Below are 10135 nucleotides of genomic sequence, written 5' to 3' on the forward strand. Positions count from 1 at the left end.
CTCCGCTGCTAGTAAAGTTAGCAGTAGCACCTTTTAGCCTCCAGCAGCTGTCGGTGGCAGTCAGTCAGCCAGCCTGTCAGTTCGAGTGGCGGTGTGTGTTTGTGCGTGTATAAATCCCCCCTCTTTATTTACCCTCCCGTAGAAAAACCGAGGGCGGCCGGGTTGTTTCTTCGGGAGCCAGCTTGCTTCACCTCTGCGGGCCAACTGCGATAAAAAAAAAAATATTGTTGTCCTCGCCGTCACGACAGGAAGAAGCCCTGGGACATGGCCAGACCAGAACAAGTCCTGTTGCTGGAGCCACAACACGAACTGAAATTCAGAGGTAACCGAAGAAGCGGAGGGCAGGGCCGAGCTTAGGTAGCTAACACAGGAGACGTTGTAAATGAGAGCCAGTATTTCGATTTCTGCACTACTGAGTAGTTGAATGTGCCATTCGTTGTATATGCTGTGGTAAAACGTGAGGGATATAGCTGTTAGCTGTAGTCTACATTGTGTGTACGACAGTTGTGCGGTGACAGGTGAAACGACACTGTGCGACGGTGCTAACTAGCTCGCTGGAGTAGCATCCAGCTAATCTCACTAGCAACAAGGCAAACTGCTAGCTGTCATTGCAGCGTCAGGGCAGGCCCGCCGCACCGTTTCTCTAATTCTCTCATTTGCTTGTCATACGTTCTCTTTTATACTCTGACAGCATTGGAAACACCTCGATTTGATCTAATGGTTCAGTTAACCTCCCCTTCGGTGTCGTTTCTACTGCCCGACTGCAAAGAATTCCCTATTCTAGCATTTTCCACGATCAGGGTGTCATTGCTTATCCTTATTACCATGCTATTTCACAATATTATAAGCTAGCCGGCAGGAGATTTGGCGTTTTCTCCCACTGTGCAACCCGAATTCCTTTACAGCTTTTCTGTATCCAAGCACAATGATTATGAAATTACGGACTGAGCTGCAGTGCCAGCGGTAATGATTATTTTCTTGGATAATTACCTTGGTGTGTCATTTTTGCTGCAGAAATGGGTCAAGTGAGGGCCTAGGGTGGTGGTATCAGTTTGAAGTGGGCTGTTCACTGATTGATTGTTGCAGGGCTTTGGAGAAGATCCATACACCCACTCTGTTACTGATGCACACTTGCATCAACATCAGTTTCCAAAACCATGCTTAAGCTGTCAAGAAACGTGTGAGAGACCTAATTGCTACAGAGACAAAAGGAAAACATTAGCACTTAAGACACCCATCTAGTAATTTTTCTGCAGCATCCAACGTTTGGCTGAGGGCGTGGTATGAATTATAAACACGTGCACACTTTGCTGATCTCACCACTGTTTTAATGTTTAATTTGCTCTGTTTGTGGCAGGCTCTGTAAAACCGCTAAAAAAAATCTGCTCTGATATTGATGTTTGCAGAAATGGATTTTTACATTGTGTATATTTGCACTTTTACCTGGGAGAATCTTTGTGCACCCACCCTGTTTTCTTTCTTCTTAGGAGCCCAAGTAACAAACAAATGCTGCATCTATACCCAAACTACGAGACGTGTAAATTCACCCACATGCTTGCACGCACACTCAAGTCACTGCATTTCTTTCTTTCTCATCCTCAGGCCCATTTACAGATGTTGTCACCGCCACCCTGAAGCTGACCAACCCCACAGACAGAAATGTGTGTTTCAAAGTCAAGACGACCGCACCTCGCAGATACTGTGTGCGCCCAAACAGTGGCATCATTGACGCTGGAACCTCCATAAATGTTTTTGGTAAGGATCTTTGCATCTTTTTGCCATCCAGAAAAGTTGGTAAAGCTGTGAACCTAATGTAGAAGTTCAAAGGCTTATACTGATCCATTTTTGCCTAACTCTGTAATTAATGTTAGCTTATTGGGCTTAATAGAAGTAAAACTATATTGAGTTGTCATAATTTAAGTGCTAGATAAAGTGTAATATACTTACATTTAACAGCGTCAGATATGGAACCGTAGTGCTGAACTAGCAGCAACCATGTATTGTGTTGCAGCACACAAATAAAGGGTCGCGCCTGCACTACCTGTAATGGATACTGCAGTCACTACCTGAGTTTATAATTACATCATGCTTGGAGACATTTTACACACATGCCTCCTTATGACTTTCCCAATAATCTGTCTAATCTGCACATAACTATTATATTTAAATTAAAATAAAAAAAAAAGACTTGTTTCTGACAACTAAAGTGGTTTCTGTCTCCTGCATCATTTTCTTTTTTTATTCTTTCATTTTTGTTTCTTATTTTTTTGGAGGGTGGTATAATTTACTCAAAGTTAAAATTTTTGAAAACATTTTATCCACAGCATAAGATGGAAAAGTGTCAAATGTTTAGACATGAGACATTTTACTACCTCATGAATAAGATGAGTTAAGTTCGAATTTGATGGCAGCAACACATAAATCTTTTTTTTTTTTTTTTTTTTTTTTTAAAAGACATCACGTCCTTTGAACTAAAGCAAAAAGTGCTTATATAAGGCTCTACTGGTATATGGGGTGTATTTGTCCCTATAAAATTGGAAGCTTGTACTAGGGCTGTGCCATATTATACTGTTCACGGTAATACCGGTATAATGTTGGGCAACGATAAGAAAATGAAATCTCCCGATAGAATATGGGTAAAACACGCATGCGCAGTGCCTTTGTTTTCATACGCACATGGCGGAAAAAGCACGGCGGCGACAGAGAATGAGAAGGGTGAAAGCGGATCATTGAATGAAACGGATGAACCAGAATTGGTTTGTAAAAATGCTGCAACTTCAGTGGTGTGGAACTGGTTTAACTTTCGTCCATCAGATACACAACAAAGCACTATTTTTGGTAGAGCATGCTAGCGGGCCATCGTTATTACCGTGTTTTTTGGAAAATACGGCACACTTAAAATCAATCCTTTGATTTTTCTGAAAATCGAGAGTGCCCCTTATAATCCCGTGTGCCGTATGTATGAATTCGGGTTGTGTTTACTCACCTCGAAATGATTTTGTGTGCTACACGGCGCTCGAAAATCTGTCAAATGTTTTAGTACGACTTTGCTAAGCTACGAAGCCGCACTGCTTGATGGATTGTCGGAGCATTACGGCTACCGTAGGCAGGAGCCTCGCGGAGTGATACCTACTGTGCTTCAACATAATATTACCGTATTGTGTGTGTTTGTATAACCTCTTTTTAAGTTTTCTGGATATTATGCATGGTTATGCTGAGGATATGTCGGCCAATTTCCCCTGGAAATGCCTTTTGGTTAAACTGTCAGCAAAGAATTTGCAATTTTTATATAACTTAAATGCAAAAAAAACAGCTGCTTTAAGTGAAAATACATTGATGGGATTTATTTATTTTTTTTGCATTATTAAGTTGTGGAGTTGTAAAGTATTTTGTCTAGTGTCAATTATATCGTCAGTTATATCATTATCGCAAATTTTCAAATGTATATCGTAGGGCTGCTCAATGAATCGAATTTTAATCACGATTACGATCTGGGCTTTCAACGATCATTAAAAATGACTGAGCCGATTATTAGCCCCTCCCTCGTGCTTTACTCTCGCGCTGCTCCGTGTGGCAAATCGAGCGCACCTCTCTGCATTTCGAACACGCATCACAACAATTAAGAGGACCCGAGGAAAGCTCGGAAAGCTAAGCAGCATTTATTTGGAGAGGAGAGTGACTGCCGTTGGTTGAAAAGAGGTAAAAAAAACTTCAGTGGTGTGGAAACATTATGGATTTGCGGAGTCAGACGTGGATCAAGTAGACACAGTGTGTAAACTTTGCTACGGTGTCATAGCTGCACCACAGAGCAACACTGCAAAGTTCACTAAACATAGATGTTTACATTTTTCATTTATTTTTTTTATATTGCAAACATTTGCACTGTTATCAGTATTTGCACACTATTTTATATTATTTTTTAAAGTCATTATTCAATACATTGTTATTGTTAACCCTTTAAATCCCTGTAGAACCGCGTAAGCTAACGCAATAATTTGTTTTGCATATGAAACCGGAGGACTTGTACTTACATCTTATGTCATCAGCTTGTCCTAGGTCACAGTTTCCTTCCACATATAGCTTTGCAAAAATTGCATAAAAAGCACTTGCAGGAACAAAAACATAATATTCCAGAAACAGGCTTTGCCGATCCGATCAGCTGTTTGTAACACTTCCCACATTGAAAAAGACATCAACGCGAACTATCGCATATCCGCCATTTCCTGTCCGAAACCGGAAGTGACATCATTTTCGCGGAAAATGTAGTTTTTTACTTGTAGGCCTTAAAAGCCTATACTGGTGTTTTTATAAGTCATGTTTGACTCTATACTTTTCTGAATAGTTTCTGGGATGCTTATAACTCGAATTGCACTGCTGGAAATAGTTTATTTTGATGCACATGCTGTTTTCTTTGCAAATTTGCATCATAGGATTGTTTTTTGTTTTTCCTGCAATATATAAAAATTGCTGTATCTCCAAAATAAAACTATGAAGACACTCAAAATAAATTTCCTGTTGTTGTAAACTATTTTTTGCAACTTTTTTGTATTTAACTTTTTGAGGGATAAACCTCTTAAATTTCCCCAAGTAGAAATATATGTTAAAAAACAAACAAAAACGATTTTCAATTTTTTTGTAGTTTATTGCACTTTTTTGCAATTAATGTAGTTACTATGGACTTAATGCATACATATTATTAAAATATGGGCTATAACAGTTGTATTGATGTATAGCAACTTGAAATGCTCCCACAAATGGCACTACAGCATGTAAAAAAAAAAAAAAAAATAATAATAATAATAATATAAGCTCTGGCGGACTTGGTTCTATGGTAGGTCTTAAAGGGTTAAATAAATATCGTCAAATAATCGAGATCTCAATTTCAGTGAAAATAATCGTGATGATCATTTTTGCCATAATCGAGCAGCCCTAGTATATCGTGATAAATATTTTTGGTCTTATCACCCTGCTCTAGCTTGTACTACTTGAAAGACACAATAAGTCCTGAAAGGTACATACAAGCTTTAGAGCAACATATTCATCTAGAGGTCGTCTTTTTCAAGGAAGGCCTTGAATATTTCAGCGAGACAATAAAACACAGCATACTGCAGCTATCATAACAGCATAACTTTCTAGTAAAAGAGTCCAAGTGCTGAACTAGCCTGTCTGCAGTCCAGACCTTTTACCAGCCAAAAACAGCAAGAAGCTTATAACAGACAAGAATGGGACACTATTACTCCCCTGAAAGTCCAGCAACTGGTCCCATTTCCTCTGGTTTTTATGGGCTGTTGTTAAAAAAAGAGGGAATGGTAAACCACAGTAAACATGGCTCTGTCCCAACTTTTTTTGAGACATGTTGCTACAAATTCTTCAAATTCAGCGATTTTCTTCAAATTCAAAATGGCTAATATTTTTCTTGACATTGTACATTTTTTTCCATTTTCAACATGTAATGTGTTCTGTGTTCTATTGGTTTATGAGACAGGCAAATCCTGGTTTCTTCATTCTGTCTTTGTTTTTGCCCACAGTTATGCTACAGCCTTTTGACTATGACCCCAATGAAAAGAGTAAACACAAATTCATGGTGCAGTCCATGCTGGCTCCATATGACATGACTGACATGGAAGGAGTTGTGAGTACCTGAGCATACTATTTTCCTTTTTTTTTTTCTTTTTTTTTTTTTTTCGGGGGGGGGGTGCTTTATTACTGGAGAATCTGAAGGGTTTAAATTTCTTACATTGCCTCTCGGCCCTGAGTTTTGTTTTGTTTAGTTGCGTTAGTGGCATCTGTGTCTTCCAAAAGTCTATCTTCAGCTGAACACTTGAATAGTGTAGCTCACTCAATGTATTTGTCTCATTCCGCAAAAGCTTTTTTTAAAACTGTTTGACAAATGTATACATTTTTATGCAGCTCCCTAAGCCTGAAAATGTAAAGTTGGTCATTTCTGTTGAGAATTTACTTTGAAGTATGGATATTAGTGAAAAATGAAGTTGTGATACAAAAGAAAAGAAAAATCTAAAGGTTCCCTTTTTCATTTTCTTGTCAACAGTGGAAGGAGGCAAAGCCTGAAGAGCTGATGGATTCAAAGTTGAGATGTGCATTTGAGATGCCTCTAGAAAATGACAAAACTGTAAGTGTTTCTCTTCACTTCAACATTTGCCACATCACTTTAAACATTCAATCACATTTTTTCACACCCCAAATGAGCTCCACAAACGGTTGTTCCACTGTGTACTTCATTGATTTAAGTACATAATAATAGCTGTCTGTAGTAACAGATTATATGCTGACTGAGTATTTAGTGGGACCTGTTGTGACAGAAAAGTTGTAAGCAGTAATCTGGCTGAAAGCACGGGAACCCCACCAAGCTGCCCAAACCTTCTGTTTGAGAGGAGGCAGCCAATCAAAAGAAGGTTAGCTAAAACAGAGTGCAGCGTTAAAAGGTGAGGAACTAAAAGGGCTCGTTTCAGACTGGATCAACTGTTTGACTGTGCCAAGGCCAAGTATAAGATGAATAAGAAATATTTCAATTTGTAAATCATGTCGAGCTCTAGCAGCAACAATGAATAACAGTATGGAGCTGAAAACAAGCACAATAGGTCCCCTTCAAAGAATAAAATCAGACTAAACCATTCAATTTCTGTTTCAGTGGAGTAGTAGTTTTTAGTTTTTTTCCTTCTGTCAGCATTTTTTTTTTTTTTTTTTTTTTTTGTCTTGTATTCATCAGCTACACATCACTGTATCACCCATCTCGTGATTTATTTTGTTTTGTGATTTGTTTCCACTTTAATCTCCATGCTTTGTCTTTGCATGTCCCCTCGTTCCTTTTTTTTCTTCCACTCTCATCCCACCGACCACTCCCCATCTTCACTCTCTCTCCACAGCATGAGAGTGAAATCATCAAAACTGTGTCTTCCTCTGCCTCTGTTAAGACTGAGCACTCTGTCCTGCCCAAGTCAGCCAGTGCTTCGCTGGATGATGGAGAAGTGAAGAAGATCATGGAGGAGTGCAAGCGACTGCAGATGGAAGTGCAGAGGCTACGGGAAGAAAACAAACAGATCAGGGTGAGACGCGCTAAAACAAATAAGAACCTGTGTGTCTGTCTCATATTCCAGTCAGACTTGTATTTTCTGCTCTAGCTCGTCTTCTCTTGTGCTAACAGAAGAAGCATTGCTGTGGAGTTTACTCTTAAATATAGGAGGAACAAGACCAAGTCTGAAATAAAAAACAAAACAAAACACTGAAATAAAATGTTTTATTCCAGGAAATATATTTTGACTAGTGCAACTAGTGCTGCACTACATTAACGTGAAGCAGAGAATGAAATGACTCAATGACTGCCTGAGTTTTCTCAAAGTATTTTTGTCATTGCTCGAGTCCAGAGAATTGTCCCTAGACAGCAGTGACCCCATCCTGTATGTGGTATGGCTCATATCATTGTCAGCTCGTTACGCTGATTCTTATGAATGTCTTTTCTGTTATGTGTAAATGTTTACCAGCTTATAAATCATAAACCTGAATAGGTTAATTACTACAAAATTGCGAGTAAAGGTGATTTTGAGAAATGTTTAAAACTACACTTCTACACGATCACTGTAGCAAAGTTTTGCTAGAAGTTACACTTTAACCCTCTCTTTAATATAAATAATAGGGGATTTTAATTGGAAACAGAAATTAAAATGGAATTACTCCAGAGGCAAGTCAGTACTTTACCTTAAAGGAATGAACAACCACACCTGCCATTCCCAGCAATGCAAATATCCAGGAAGATTTCCCTCTCTCTCAAATAATGCTGTCCAATCGTATAGATCAGGGGTGCCCAATCCCGGTCCTCGAGAGCTACTGTCCTGTAGCTTTTAGATGCATCCCTACCCCAACACAGCTGAATCAAATGTTTGATTACCTCTTCAGCATGCCATCGTGTTTGGCAAAGGCCTGATAACAAGCCATTCATTTGATTCAGCTGTGTTGGAGTAGGGATGCATCTAAAAGCTGCAGGATAGTAGCTCTCGAGGACTGGGATTGGGCACCCCTGGTATAGACACACCAGATGGCAAGTAAAGTCTTGCCAGTTCTTAGAACTTAGACCCTCTGGTGACCATTAAAGTGTCCTTGTAACATGGATATAAACCTAAACATTATGTTTTATTTAGATGCGTAAAAACAACATACATTTATGAACCGGCCTTGGTCACGAAGTTTCCAAATACAAATGCACTGAAAAAGAAAAAGTAATTTTTATTTGATGTTGTAGTTTTAATCACTCAACATACTACAAACCATAGGTAGTTTCAGGAAAATTAAATCAGTCGTCTAGGAGGAGTGTGGGAACAAACATACAGTCATATATGATATACAATCATCATACTGGGTGTATCATAGCAACAGCAGTGGCTGCAGTGACTCCAGACACGCTTGCAAAAGTATGGGACAAGTTTGGCTATGTTATGGACAAATGCCATGCATGGAGAGGGGGACACATTGCGCATTTGTGAAAATTGTATGTTTTGTATGTAAAGCTTTATATTCAGGCATAAAATTTCCCGCAAGCTTCCTTGTCCTTTTGATATCTGTATTGTTGTTATCTGTGATTTTTTTTTCTTCTTCATTTGTTTGTTTGTTTTGTTTTCTGTAGTTTGATAATAATTAAAAAATTCTGACAGCACTTGAAGGCAGCAGTGTTATAGCTGCTTGCAACAGAAAAGCAAAACTGTTCACTATGCTGGCTCTTTGTTAAATGATGGAAAATGATCCTGGTGTAAACATTGTTTAAAAATCCAGTAATGACATATAAAAATAAATATCAGATTTTTGATAAGCTATCATTGAGAAGCGGAGTGACAAATTCTAACAAATTAAAAGTTAACTTATAAGCGCGTATTTGTATTTCTGACTCCTTGTCTTCATCACAGGAGGATGACGGTCTGCGGAAGAGAAAGGTGACACCGTTGGCCCCCGCTCACTCCTCCTCCACCATGGCCACCACAGCCGTGAGGGACGAAGGCCTAAGCACCCGCGTGCTGGCGTTCTGCGTGCTCTTCTTTGTGATTGGAGTCATCATTGGCAAGCTGGCCCTGTAGGGACACAGACGGACAGAGCACAGTGACAGACGGACGGATAGACCGCGTGCTTGGGAGGACGCGTGTCAGCAACGGCGACGGGGATGTCTTCTGGGTTTATGTTGATCTGTTTCTTTCCTTCTTTTAAACATTTAAGGCAATATCATGATGGTTTGGTGTAAAAAGAAAACGAAAGAAGGCTATCCCAAGTTAAACCATGAGTGCGAGCATTTTTGTCACAGGTCCTTTTTTTTTTTCTTTCTTTTTTTTTTCTTTGATCTGTTCTTTCCGTCCATCTCTCTTCCTTAAATGATCTTCCCTAACTTGCACAGGTAACAGTTAGTCGTGTGTTTAAGTGGCTTCACGCTGGCTGAATGTCTAGTCTTTCATTGATTCGCAAGTTTTCATAAGTTGCTCACACACGTTGTCCGTTTAAAAGCTCTAACCCTCTTCTGATAATCTCTTCCACTTATTAATCTGCAAGGAGAGGTGAACACAGTTGATCAGTGAAAGACTGTTTTTTTTTTTTTTTTGTTTGTTTTTTTCTCCCCCTTTCTAGACTCAAGCTTCATGTATTGTCCTCTAAAGAGTTTGGGGTTTTAAAAAGAAAAGAAAAAGCATGTCTGTGTGTGTGTGTGTGTGTGTGTGTGTGTGTGTGTGTGTGTGTGTTTATTTTGCCTCCTGCAGGAGCAATGATGTGTCGGACTGTGTGACTGTTTTTATGCGAGGAGACCACAGACGGTGAGGCTCACAGGCTGTGAAGAGGGCTGGTTTAAAAATAAATAAATAAATAATCCAAACGGATTTCTTGTATTCAGCAAAAATGGGGGTGTTTGTTGAAAATCTAATTGAATGATTGAATTGGATGATTTGGTGTAATCCAGACCAAGGAATCTGTAGAAATTCATTAAAATCATGACTCAGTAAATTCACAATTATGACTTCAGAGAAAGTGTTCTGTATGGTGATTTATATTTTATTTTTTGGCTTCTTTTTTTTTTTTTTTTTTTTTTTTTTGGTTTGTTTGTTTGTTTCAGAAACAAAGCTGTAATTTACATCTTCATGCTTGGTTTTTG

The 10135-nt window shown here is 39.0% G+C and overlaps 1 protein-coding gene across 2 annotated transcripts; it reads left to right on the forward strand.

Annotated features, from left to right (window-relative positions):
• On the forward strand, window positions 1-10041 carry LOC146610509 (vesicle-associated membrane protein-associated protein B-like). 2 transcript variants are annotated; one of them, XM_085345295.1, is made up of 6 exons: window positions 1-322; window positions 1603-1755; window positions 5529-5632; window positions 6050-6130; window positions 6885-7064; window positions 8913-10041. In XM_085345295.1, the coding sequence occupies exons 1-6, from the start codon at window positions 265-267 to the stop codon at window positions 9078-9080; spliced, it is 744 nt and encodes a 247-aa protein (XP_085201421.1). In that variant the 5' UTR covers window positions 1-264; the 3' UTR covers window positions 9081-10041. The 2 variants fall into 2 exon arrangements, with proteins under 2 accessions (XP_085201421.1, XP_085201422.1); XM_085345296.1 differs by having other exon boundaries at window positions 6933-7064.
• The last annotated feature ends 94 nt before the right edge of the window (window positions 10042-10135 follow it).

The sequence above is a fragment of the Diplotaxodon limnothrissa genome, linkage group LG20, assembly GCF_057381915.1.
Source record: "Diplotaxodon limnothrissa isolate DT_005_m linkage group LG20, D_limnothrissa_male_GT1.1, whole genome shotgun sequence".
In the NCBI taxonomy this organism is placed as follows: Eukaryota; Metazoa; Chordata; class Actinopteri; order Cichliformes; family Cichlidae; genus Diplotaxodon; species Diplotaxodon limnothrissa.